Source organism: Aptenodytes patagonicus, chromosome 14 (assembly GCF_965638725.1).
Source record: "Aptenodytes patagonicus chromosome 14, bAptPat1.pri.cur, whole genome shotgun sequence".
NCBI classification, from domain to species: domain Eukaryota; kingdom Metazoa; phylum Chordata; class Aves; order Sphenisciformes; family Spheniscidae; genus Aptenodytes; species Aptenodytes patagonicus.
In genome coordinates, this window is record NC_134962.1 from 2140070 (window position 1) to 2152985 (window position 12916).

Consider the following 12916-nt stretch of genomic DNA (forward strand, 5'->3'; position numbering starts at 1 on the left):
CAGTGGGGAGAACAAACCCCCAAACTCCCCCATGACTCATGCAATGAGGACCAAACCTGCCTCCCTTATGGTCCGAAGGGAACCCCAGCATGGTGTTGGGTGAGCGGATGGATGGTGTGGGGCCGGGGGCTGTGGGGCCAGGGGCTGGTGGTGGCCCCAAGGCAGGGGAAGGAATGCGAGGGCTGGTGGGGGCAATGCCGGGAGCTGGGGGACCACAGCCAGAGCTCCACTGGTGATGGAGAGGCTGAACTTCGCAGCAAAGGAAATACTAAAATAAAAAAGAGTTTCAGGCTGCGCAGACTTTCCAGGGCACATTAGGGACTCCTTGCTGGCTTATTTTCCTTCTCTTTCGCAAAAGCTGTAATATTTACGATACCACGGCCCCAAGTCCCTGCAGGCAGCTGCCCTCCTCTGCCTGCGGCAGCCGGCGGAGCAGTGCTCGGTGTGCCTGCCAGCCCCGGGCAGCCCCGCTGCTCCGCTGCTGGGAAACTTCTCGGGGGCAGAGCTGTGGGGGGAGCATCCATCATCACCCCGCGCTTCTCTGCCGCCCGGCCGGCCGCTCTGGGCACGGCCGCAGAGGAAATGGTGCCTTTCCTGTCCCGCAAGGAGTGTTGAGATTTTCACACATTTCCTTTCCCAAACTGGGCTGCAAAACAGAAAGTTGGGGAAGGTTTGGGAACTTTTCTTCAGCTCGGTCAGGAAAGGTTGCGCTGGGAACATTTGAAACCTTTCTTTGCGTTTCAACCTTTTCCCTTTGGTTAACCTCTACAACATATAATGCAGTTACATCTCTAAATGGTTTGCCTCCCATCTAAAAAAAACTGGAAACTTTTTTTTTTTCCCAGTGCTCTTTTTCTCGACTCAGGAAATGTTTTGGAGCCGTTTGCCACAAACAGGTTTGGTTTTGATAAATCTTCATTACTTTTTTTTTTCGGTGGAAGGGGGGGGGGGAAATCCCATCACTAGCTCTAGAGCAGCTGCCGGGTGCCGCGGGGGGGGGGCCAGTACCGGCAGCATCTTTCCGTTCCCACCGATGTCCCCACCGCAGGGATGCGTGGTGGTGAGCACCCAAAATACATGGACCAGGAGGCTCTAATTCCCCCTTAACATCCCAGCTGGGATGACTTCATCCAGGCTGCATGTCCACGGGCGTGTGTCGGCGTTCCCTCCCCTCCCGGCACACTCCAGGCCAGGACGGCTCGGGCTGCCCCGGAGCTGCCGCCGGCCGCCCCGGCGGGGCCCCGCTCGCCCCCAGCTCTGCCGCAGCTTCGGCCTCAGGAGCGGCGAGCCTGGAGCTGCGTATCGCCGGGCCGGGCCGGCTAACACATGCTGTTTTAATATTTGAGTGATGTCATCGAGCACTCTATAATGCCATAAAAAAACCAGAACGTCTATAAACCTGACTAGTGAACCTCCGGCAGAACACACACGCGCATGGGTGTGCACACGGATGCACACGCACGGATACACGCACACCTGCATGCAGTGCACATGGACACACACACACACACACGTGCATGCAGACAGATGCACACACACGTGCGTGCACACGGATGCACACATGCATGGAGATGCACGCATGCACACGGATGGACACACGTGGATGCACACACACAGACATGGATGTACACGCATATGCACATGTGGATACACACGTGCACGTACACACAGATGCACACACACACACGGTTGTATATATGGACGCATACAGATGCACACGTGGATGCACATGCAGACACGCACATGCAGATACGCATGCATGCACACAGATGCGCACACACACAAGTGCACACATGTGGCTACACACGCACACACTCAGATGCATGCACACGCGCACAGTGATGCATATAGACAGGGCTGCACACATGCTCGCAGACGCACACATGTTGATATACACAAATGCACACATAGGCGTTTGCACACAGACACATTGGGACACGCACAGAGGTGCGCACACATGGATGCACACGCGGATGCACGCACACACACGGATGGGCGCGCACACACACTCTCCGTGCCAGCCCGCCCCTCTCCCTGGTGTGCAGCACGGTGACAGCTGTGGCGTGCAGCACGGGAAGGGCAGGGCGGGTCCGCACGGTGCACACGCCGCCCCGGGGCCGGTGGCCCTCACACGTCTCACGGCATGTGGGGACCTCTGCAGAAGCAGCCCCGGTGCGTGGGGCAGCGAGCCCCGGGGGGATCCACTGCCCCACATCCCCAGGGGACGCGGAGCAGATGCCACCTGCCCATAAAGCCCAGGCAGGAGCTGGCAGCGCCTCCCCCTCTCCCTGCCCTGGCAGCCATCCCGGGGAAGCCGGCAGGATGGGCCTGTCAGGTTTTACATATACCTGTCAAATACCTTCTCCATATTTCTGCCGTAACGACCTGCTAAGAGCCCCTCGCTCCTCCTCCCCAGCCCAAAACCATCAGGCCCCGAGCTTTGGAGAGATTAAGTCATAAAAATCGGAAGGGGCTGCGTAGTAACAGCCCCGGCCTGAGCCATAACGGCAGTGAAATCATCCCCAAACTATTTCAGCCCCGTCCATTTCCAGTCCCACGTCACACCTGAGCCACCGGCACGCAGCGAAATAAAACGCTGGTGGATGGTTTCCTGGCCCCAGCGCGGCTGTCCGGGGATGGGGGCAGGGAAAGGAGGTGTTGTTAAAAATAAAAAGGCTCTCCCGGTGCTCGGGGCTTGCCGCCTCTGCCTGGTCCCGGTGCCTGAGCGGTGCAGGATGTGTCCCAGCCGGGCAGAGGGACTGCTGAGCTCCCGCGGGCACGGCTGGAGCAGCCCGTCCCATCCCCAGCTGGGTTTTCTGACCTGTGGTTCGCACTAACTAACCCCGAGCTGAGCAAACCCACACGGCCAAATAGCCAAAGCCAAGGGAACCAGGGAGATAGCGGATTGAGCATCAAATCGAACACAGCTAGCTAGCAGCGTGGTTGAAGCTCATCAAGGAGCCAGCAGCATCCCTTGAAGTGTCTGCCTAGCTCTCTGCCCTCCTGACGGAGATGGACCAGCCCCGGTGTCGACCAGCCCAGCCAAACCCTGGCTTTGGGGAGGGCCAAATCCTGTCCTGGCCATGGGTAAAACGTGATGCTGCAAATCCGACGCTGTGGGAAGGTGCCTGCCGGCTCGGTACCAGCCACACGCTGCCTGCTCGGAGGTGAGGCTGGAGGAACGGCCCCGGTTTGGGACGCTTCTTGATTAATTTAACGTCAAAACGGCGAGTTTAGGTGAAAAAGGCTGTGCAAAACACTGAGTGATGGGGGGAGGCGGCATCCCCCGGGGTCTGGCACGGGTCCTTCTGCCTGCTGTTATCTGACCCAAACCCGCACTCCTGTTTTCTTCCTCTCTCCTTTTCCTTCTTTCTCATTTCCCTGTGACCTGGGGTAGGGCTGGCCAGCGAGACGGGGCAGCCGCGCATTGTTCACGGCCTCGATTGCAATTACGCTTTATTATTAATAAAAACACCCCGGGCTGAGTTAGGCAGGAGGGTTGGCAGGGCCCTGCCTGCTTGTTTGCAAGCCAGGGCTTTGCTGGCAAACGCCGCACGGTGTTAGAGTGATGCAGACCCGGGGAGCTGAAATCTGGTGCTGGGTCTCGGTGACCCATGGGTCTCGGTGTCCCGGTCCCAGGGATGGGTGGGCACGGCAGGTCCCTGCAAATCGCCCCGGCACCGCTCGGTGCTTTCGCAGTGATGCAGCAGCCGTGGTTGCAACACGGTGCATCCCCGGTGCATTTATGGATGGAAGTGACCATCCATCACCCCAGGGTTTTCAGTCCGGGTACCCACAGTACCCGTCCCAGCCCTGCAGCAGCATCCTTGGGCACGAAGCGAGGAGACCCCCGCTCCCCGCACAGCAAAGGTACATTTTCAACAGTTTTGCAGTGTAGGTACTTTGGGAAAGCTCCTGTTCATGCCCAGCCCTGCCACCGCCATGGGCGAGCACCCGAAACCAGGGCACACCGGACCCAAATTGCTCCAGAGCAAGGAACTGCAGCCAAAAAAACCACCCCAAGGATTTCTAGCCATCCTCTGAGATCAGAGGCGAGCTGGCACGGCCCAGGCTGTGGGGAAAGAAGGGAATTTCTGCTGCAGAAAAATGACTTAACGTTTCCTCTGTGATGTGATCCGCTGCCGGCTTCCCCCAGCACGGCGGGGCAGCTGGGCGAGGGCCGGCGCGCGCATCGCTTCTTTGAACCGCAGGAAGTGATTGCATCCTCACCTGGAAGGTACCTGGAAGCTGGGGGCTGGAAAATAAGTCAGGGCTTTCTTCCCCCCCCCCCCCCGCCTCCCTCCTCCATCTCCTTCCTCCCAGGCCGCTTCGGGGAGCGGAGCGGGACGGAGCCTATAGACGGCTGCTTCCTTTCATAGTCATCGGCGGCGGCACAGGATGCTTCTCATTTGGTGTTGTGTTTGTTTGCTGCAGCGCGGGTTCTGGCACCCGCCGGGCGCCCGCCAGCCCTCCCGTGTAGGTAGTGAGGTCATTTTTCCATGTATTCCCCCTTTTTACATACTGTATATGGAAAGACAATGAAGCGCCTTTCTGGTGTTTAATGGGAACACATCGCCAGCCCCCAAAGTGGTCCCGTTTATTAGCGCTTCACATTAAACAACAAAAAAAAAAGTGAGTCAGGATTTAGTCCTGTTAACACTAATGTGAATTTAATTTAGGAGAAGCTTGAAAATTAATGTCATTTGTTAAATATCCATTTCCCCTAAAAGGCAATTCTTTGCCAACAACAACAACAAAAAAACCCTTCTTCTATTCAATTTTTTTTTTTTTAATAGCCTTTTTTGGCGATATCAGCCTGGTTTAAATCACTCGGCGTTCAAGGAACGGATGCCACTGGGGTTTTATGCAACAGATTGTTGTTTCTCCTTTTCGAATTGAACAAAAAAATACTGTAAATCATAAAGTGATTCGCGGGAGGGGGATGAAGCTCCGGCAAAGCACCGGCGGCTCCGAGCAGGGTCTGGCCGGGCACAACGATGGCTGCCGGAGCCGGGAAAGAGCCTGTGAGGGCCGGGAGGTGGAAGGGCTCTGGCACACGGGCTTTTCTTCCAGCTCGGAGGACTGGAGCGAAGGCGTCGGAGCAGCCGGGCTCTATTTTTGGGGGGTTTTAACGGGAAAATGGGGTGAGCCTTGGGGACCACGCACCGATGCGCTGGCAAAAGAATAACCACACCAAGGCTCGTTTCGGAGGAGGATATCACATGTTTTATTATATTTTAATCTGAGAGCAGCTGCTTTTCCTGCAGAGCACATCTCCGGGCGGCACGACATGGTGCCGTGGGGTGGCCGCCAGCATCCCATCCCGCTGCCGGCACTGCCGGAGCCGCCGTCCCGCGCCGAGCTGAGCCGCGCTCGCGGAGCCCGAGGCGGCTGACGGGGCGGGCGGGCGGGCGGCAGCCTGGAAATTAATACATTTGCCAGGTTGTCAAAACATTAATCAACGGATACAAAAATCTGGAAATGGTTGGGACAACATGTATTTGCGGAAAATATGTGTTCACACAACAAGCACACAAGATGGGAACAATTATATGAAGATGTTTTAATAATTAACCAGTATAAAACAGTTTGCTCTCCATACAGTTCTAGACAATAAAAGTGTTTGCAGTCATATTTTTCTTTTGTACAAAATTCCAGTCAATTGTTCCACAATATTTACATTGTCATTCCCTTTTCACAAAATATCTCCTTTCCCCCCCCCCCCTTTTTTAAAAAAAAATCCAGCTTTGCTACATAAATGCTTTAGATCTCATGGATATCCCTTGATTTATTTTTTAAAAGTCTAATAAAAAAACCCCAAAAGACATTAAATACCATTTTATATATAAAAATGCTTAGTAAAAATATAGTTTTGTTGCCCAATTAAAATATATTGCTGAGAATACAGTAAAACTGTCCTAAAGCCCACCCCTAACGGGCGCCGACTCTTTAACGGCCCCGGCAAAGTCTTCCTAAAAGTATCCCCCCCTCCCCCCCGCAAGTTTGCCTGCCCTTGGGTTAAATACTGGGGGCAGGTCGCTTCGGCTCGTCCTGGTGGTGGTTGTTTCAGGCAGGAATTATTGGAATTGGCTTAAAAATGCCCCTTCGAGCTGGTGGAAGCTACAGCTACGCCCTGCCGAGGGCTGGAGCGGGGAGCGCAGCAGGCAGGCTAGTGCTTGGGAAAGGCGTCTATCTGTGTTATATAGTTATACGGTATATCAGTGAGTTCAGCATGTTTTTTTCTCTAAAAAAAAAAAAAAAAGAACCAAAATAAAAAACAAACAAAAGAAAGCGATGCATTTAATGAGATACTCTAAATATTATGGAGCTCGTGGTTAAAGGAGGATGGCTTTATGTTTTTAACGGAGAGCCGGGGCTCTCCCGGTGAGAGCATCGGACGGTGGGGCCAACCTAACCGGTGATGCAGGGGCTATAGTAAACAGCGCTGCTGGCATCGGACAAGGCGGATATCAAGCTGCTCTCCTCGCAGGAGATGCTTCTAGGAGTCACTTTGGACAAGGAGACATGGTAAGGGAGTCCCGAGGCTTCGGGACGAGTCCTGCTCATGTTCAAATACTGGTCAAACTCATTGCGGTCAACGTCTGTCCACAGCTCGGTTTGGTTCAAGTGATCCACGCTCTCCATGTGGTGGGCTTCGGGTGGGGGCGAGAGCTGGCCCAGGTGGGCGGAAAGCCCGTTCTGAGTTCCCGAGCACATCTGGTTGTAGTATATGCTGGAGGGATGGGGAGTCCTCATGGCGTCGGCCAAGTGCGATGGGGTCTGCGCATAGGGCACTGCCACGTCCCGCCCCATGCACTTCTCCTGGGGAAAGTCCATCTGGTGATGGTGGTGGTAGCCACGAAAGGGCATCATGTTGCAGTCATCCTGCATGTGCGGAGGGAAAAACGCCGGCTCGGTCTGTTCCAAGACATCCAAGGGAGACATCTCAGGAGTTGGCAAGCCATAGTTTTCAATATCCGACCCCATGGAGTGGAGTTCTCTGAAGTGGTTAAGTGGGGGAGGCTGGGGGTGGCCCGGCTGGCTGCCGCCATGGTGACTCATGCTGAAGTTGTCACTGCAAGGCTGGGAAAGGTTATGCAGGAGGATATTGGGTTCCATCCTCTTGATTTTCTTGGCTTGCTTCTTTCTCCTTGGGCGGTACTTGTAGTTGGGGTGATCCTGGAGATGCTGGATTCGCAGCCGCTCTGCCTCTTCCACGAAGGGACGCTTGTCGCTGGCGCTCAGCGCTTTCCACGACTGGCCTGGAAGGGGAAAGTGAAGCTCTGTGACACTGGCTCGGCCGCCCGGCGCTGGCTGGGGCACGGGGGCACCCGGGGAGAGGGCACCCCTGGGGTGGGAAGGGCTCCCTCGGCTGGTTCGGCACCTGAGCGGGGTCCTGGTGCTGGCAGGAGGAGGGGTTGGGGAATGGGAGCCCAAGCAGGGCTGTCCCAGCAGCAGGCTCGGGCTGTGCCCAGCGCTTCGGCACAGTGGGAGAATGGGGGTGCAAAGCCTCGGGGGGGGCCACGGGAACCCCTTTGCCAGGGCAGGGGATTCTGCCTCCCACTGGTCCCCGGGGTGCCTGCTTCCCTGCATCCCACATCCACAGCCCCGCTCCTCTGCGGCCCCAATCACCCATCCCCAAACCCCGCACCCCGCAGCCCCATATCCTGAATCCCGTGTCCCCGCACCCCGCAGCCCCATGTCTCCGCATCCTGCTGCCCCGTCTGGCCATATCCTGCTTCCCGTAGTCCCGCATCCTGCAACTCCGTCTACCCATATCCTGCTTCCCGTGTTCCCACATCCCGCATCCTACAGCCACGTATCCCGCATCCTGCAGCCCTGTGTTCCCATATCCTGCATCCCCGCAGCTGTGTACCCCACAGCCCGGTATCTCTGCATCCCACAGCCTTGTTTCCCTGCATCTTGCGTACGTGTAGCTCTGTATCCTCACATCCCGCAACCCACAGCCCCGTATTCCCGCATCCTCTAACGCCATATCCCACAGCCCTGTAGCGCTGCACCCCGCAGCCCTTGATCCCACAGCCCTGCATCCTTACAGCCCATGTCCCCGCAGCCCTGCAGCCTTGCAGCCCATGTCCCTGCAGCCCTGCAGCCTTGCAGCCCATGTCCCCGCAGCCCTGCAGCCTTGCAGCCCATGTCCCCGCAGCCCTGCAGCCTTGCAGCCCATGTCCCCGCAGCCCTGCAGCCTTGCAGCCCATGTCCCCGCAGCCCTGCAGCCTTACAGCCCATGTCCCCGCAGCCCTGCAGCCTTGCAGCCCATGTCCCCGCAGCCCTGCAGCCTTGCAGCCTGCATCCTTTGGTCCCATATCCTTACAGCTTGCATCCCGCAGCCCTCTAACCTTGCAGCCCACAGCCCTGCATCCCCCAGCCCCGTATCCCGCAGCACCCTGTCCCTGCCTCCTGCAGCACCCCATCCTTGTAACCCAGTTCCTGCACCCCCATATCCTCGCAGTCTGCGTCCCGCAGCCCTGTACCCTTGCAGCCTGGCTAGCACAGCCCCGTATCCTTGCATCCCATGTCCCACTGCCTCATATCCTCGCAGCCTGCATCTCACAGCCCCGTACCCTTGCAGCGCACATCCCAATGCCCCGTACCCCTTCATCCCGCACTCCCAGCCCTGCATCCCTGCACCCCATACCCCTGCAACCCACGTCCCCAGTCCTGTATCCCTGCATCCCGCTGCCCCGTACCCCTGCAGCGTATATCCCCAGCCCTGTAACTCTACACCCCGCTGCCCCGTACCCCTGCAGCCCACATCTCCAGCCCTGTATCCCTGCATCCCGCTGCCCTGGACCCCTGTAGCCCGCATCCCCAGCCCCACAACTGCCTATCCCTGCATCCCCAGCCCCACACCCCCACATCCCTGCATCCCCAGCCCCGTACCCCCGTATCCCACAGCCCTGCGCTCTTGCAGCCCGCATCCCCAGCCCCGTACCCCCCGCACCCCTCCTCCCGCAGCCCGTCCCGCTCACCCAGCATCTTGCTGAGCACGGCGTTGTGCAGGTCGGGGTTCTGCTGCGCCAGCCGCTTGCGCTCATCCTTCGCCCAGACCATGAAGGCGTTCATGGGCCGGCGGATGCGGGAGTCCTCGCCGGCCTTGCCCTCGGCGCGGCCCGCCGGGGGGCTGTATCCATAGCCCGGCTCCGGGCTGGGCGTGCGGCTGGGGGCCGCGCCGGGGGCCGCGCCGGGGGCCGCGCCGCCGGGGCCGGGGCCGAAGGCGAAGCCGGGCTCGGGGCTGGGCGTGCGGCTGGCGGGGGAGGCGGCTCCCGGGGGGCGCGGGAAGGCGAGCCCGGGCTCAGCGGCCGGCACGGCGGCGGTGACCCATGAACAGTCGCCCCGGGGTTGCGATATCTCCTCTCGGCAGTAGTTAGACTCAGATATATTCATTCCAGCTGGACAGCACTTTGTGTCCGACCCGACCGGGTGCCGGAGAGAGAACCGGGTCCCGCCGCGTCCCACCGGGTCCAGCAGCCGCCGAGCAGCAGCCCCGCCGCTCGCCTCCCTCGCCTGCGCTTCTGGGGGATTTGGGGTCGGCTTGTTATGTTTTGGTTTCTTTTCTTTTTTTTCCTCTTTTATTTTTTTTTTCCCCCCCTTTCCCCCCAAAAAAAACTTTTGGGATGATGCTGGGCTGGAAGGGGCAAAATATAGCCGGGCTGGACCAATCAGCGGGGCGGAGGGGAGGAGGAGGAGGAGGAGGAGGACGACGACGACGACGACGACGACGAGAGGGAGAGGGAGAGGAGGAGGAGGAGGAGGAGGAGATGAGGGGGAGGAGGAGGAGGAGGAGGAGGAGGAGGAGGAGGAGGAGGAGGAGGAGGAGGAGGAGGAGGAGGAGGAAGGGGGTCGTCCCCAGGCACCAGCAGGAAAAGCCACCCGGGGAGGGCCGGGCTGGGACCGGTGTGGACGCTGCTGCCCAGTTCCCTTCCTTCCAAGGAGGAGGGTTATTAATTTTTTCTCTGTCTTCTTTTCCTTCCTTCTTTTCTTTCTTTTCTTTCTTTTCTTTCTTTTCTTTCTTTGCAAGCCCCTTTCCTGGCTACTTGCGATCTGCCCGTGCCTCCCGCAGCCCTGCCGAGCCGAGGGAGGGAAGTGTTTAGATTTGCCTGCCAGGCTGCCTGTTTGCAGGCAGACAGGGATGCTTGGGGCTTCGCGTTTATTTTTCTTATGACTTATTTCATGTGTGTGTTTTGGCCAGCGTTCCCCGTCCGGGGTCGGGAGCAGCCCTGGGGTGAAGGCAAGGGTGAGCCCTCTTCCCCCGGCAATTTTCTGGTGGGAATTTCAGTGCCGGGGGGAGAAACGGCTCCTTGCTTTTAAGCACTGTTCACATGAAAAGAAATGTGTTGCCAGCCTGTCAGCCTAGGGACTGTTGAGGAATGGTGGGTTCACCGGCAGCCGGGTGATTGCAGCTAAAACCTGCCTCCCGAGCTGCACTGCTGGGGCTGGCGCGGCCGTGCCGTTGCCGCACACGCCATGGGCACGGCAGCGTACCCACGGCACGCTGCCATCGGCGGCCGTGGAGAAGCAGCACGTCCCCCCAGTGCCAGGTCACTGCTCCGCTCGCTCGGCTGCCGTCCAGCAGAGATTTGCAGTGCCAAGAGCCAGGCTAGGTGGTCTGAAGGTCCTTCCTGCCTTTGGCATGGAGGAGTTATGAACTCCACGGGACCCGTTCGCAAGCAAGGAGATCTGCTTGCACACTCCCTGCTCCCTGACACCCCCCCAGGCAATTGGGTTGACGTGTGAAAGATGCCCCAGCTCCGGGTATCTGCCTCCAAGCCCCCTCCGGCTGCGGACATGCCTGAGACCCCAGCCTGAAATGTGAACCTCAGCGTTAGGAAGACTTGGGGCACCGGGTTGCGCAAGAGCCCCGCTCCCAGCCTCCTCACAGCGGTGGGGTATTGCATGCCATGGTTTCTGTGTGTCTGGAAGTGATTTGAAAAAGCCGATCTGCTGTTAACCCTAAACAAAACAAAGGCCTTAAAAAAAAAAAAAAAAAAAAAAGTCTCACTTATTCTTCAATCGCTAGCCAGGAGCAACAGAGGTTTCAGGCTAGATTTCCTTCACGTTCCCGGAGCCTCTTAATATTTTGCAAGAGCAAATCAGCACCAGTCCACAGGAGAGCCCGTACAGCTGCAAGGAGCCTCCTCTCCGCTCTCCCCTGTCCTGCCCCGGCTATACAGCCGAGGAGGGTGCCAGAGCATCGCCACGCCAGAGGAGCAGCCGTGTGCCACTGCCCGGAGCTGAGCCCCTGAGCCACTGGAGGCTTTGGCTCTTTGCCCCTGCCCCAGGAGCAGCAAGGTGGGTGCTGGGGCGGAGCTGGGGGCCCCCAGCCCAGGGCCCATGGCTGCTTGTGGGCTAAAGTGAGCAGCCTTTGGGGCAGTTGGACTGGGCAGCTGCTGGGGACATCCCCAGGAACATCCCCCCTGCTGCCGATCCTGGCCCTTCTCCCAAGCACGTGGCGCTTTCCCTGGCCGCATCCACCCCGTGGCCTCCCACGTGGCCCCATCAGCATCCTTGGCCTCTGGGCGGGCCCAGAACTGGACTGGAGCCAGGGCTGGACCTGGTGCCACCAGTTGGCATTTGGGACGTGGTGGGGATGAGCTGCAGCGGGGTGAGAAAGGGGGCAGCTCAGATTTTTCCAGCCCTGGAAATGATGCTAAGAGCTGGGGCAAACCCTCCCAGGGGGAGGCAGATGCAGAGCTTCGTGCCCTCCACGCTTGCTCCGTGCGACCGCTCCAAGCGTGGCCCTCCTCCGCACGGGATGGCAGTGGGCTCGCGATGCTTTCCTTACGCAGGGGCAGCGCAGGGCGGGGGATCAGAGCGGTGCTGCTGTCCCTGTAGCGCTGGGGTAGTTTGGGATCTCCTCTGCCCACGGAGCAAAGCCGGGCGCTTCGACCCCAGAGCATGCATGCGGTGCAAACCCTGCCTTGCAGCGCGTCTGCAAACCCTGCCTTGCATTGCCATCGGTGCCGTGTCCCAGTGCAAGGAAGAGCCAAGGAGGGTGGCGGAGGGGGAAAGGAAGGGTACGGCTGCTGGAGGAGGAGGGATGAGAACTGTGAAGCAGGGAGAGGGGAAGGAGAGCTGCAAGGGGGGATGGAGCAGCGTGCAAAGCACCCAAAAATGCCTGGGTCCAAAGATGCCTGGGTGCAAAGCACCCGAAAATGCCTGGACTGCCGAGGAGGGATATGGGGGGCCCCGCTGCCTGGCCATGTGGGCGATGCCGCACCGCTTCACTCCTCCTCCCCACAGCCAGCATCTGCCCTGGAGAGGGAAGGCACCCACGCCCAGCCGGGCTGCGGGGTGAAGCGCGCAGGGTCTGTGCCTAGTTCAGCTTTCCTGGAGGGGGCCACACACAAACCCCCCGCAGCACAACCCCTCCTTTCGCACCGCTGCCCCAGGGACATGGCGATGCGGCACGGGATGCTGGTGAACCCCCGGCCCCGGCTCCTCACCGGCCGCATCTGCGGCGGCGCATGGGGAGGAAGCGCTGGACATCCCTGGGCAGAGATAAGATCGGTGTGCACGCCAGCTGGGTGACCTCTCCCCGCGCCCTCCTCGCCGGGCCTGGCGTCGGGTGAGCTGGACCCCGGCCCGGCACACAGCCTCAGGAGTTGTATATTATTTTTTTTTTCTTTTTTCTCCCCCCCCCCCCCCAGTTTTATTGGGCTGGTGGCTCACTGCCCCCACCCCGGCCCCCGGTTTCCCTTCCTAGCATCCCACGCAGCCCAGCACCACACCTAACAGAGGAAGCGTGGTGGGGACGGCAGCCTCCGCTCCCCAGCACAAAGGCATTTTCCCTCCCCGCCCCCAGCCCGCGCCTCTCGCCGCCGGTTATTCCTCCCAGCCAGGTCCGACGCCGAGCTCCCACCCACCTAAAAATAGATGCGGCACCACCTGGATC

General features: G+C 59.1%; 1 protein-coding gene across 1 annotated transcript; it reads right to left on the reverse strand.

The window, feature by feature from the left end:
• Positions 1 to 5543: 5543 nt before the first annotated feature.
• Positions 5544 to 9703, reverse strand: SOX18 (SRY-box transcription factor 18). Its single transcript, XM_076352203.1, has 2 exons — positions 8994 to 9703; positions 5544 to 7262 (listed from the first exon to the last, which is right to left on the reverse strand). Exons 1-2 carry the CDS (start codon positions 9406 to 9408, stop codon positions 6412 to 6414), a joined length of 1266 nt encoding a protein of 421 aa, XP_076208318.1. The 5' UTR covers positions 9409 to 9703; the 3' UTR covers positions 5544 to 6411.
• Positions 9704 to 12916: the final 3213 nt, after the last annotated feature.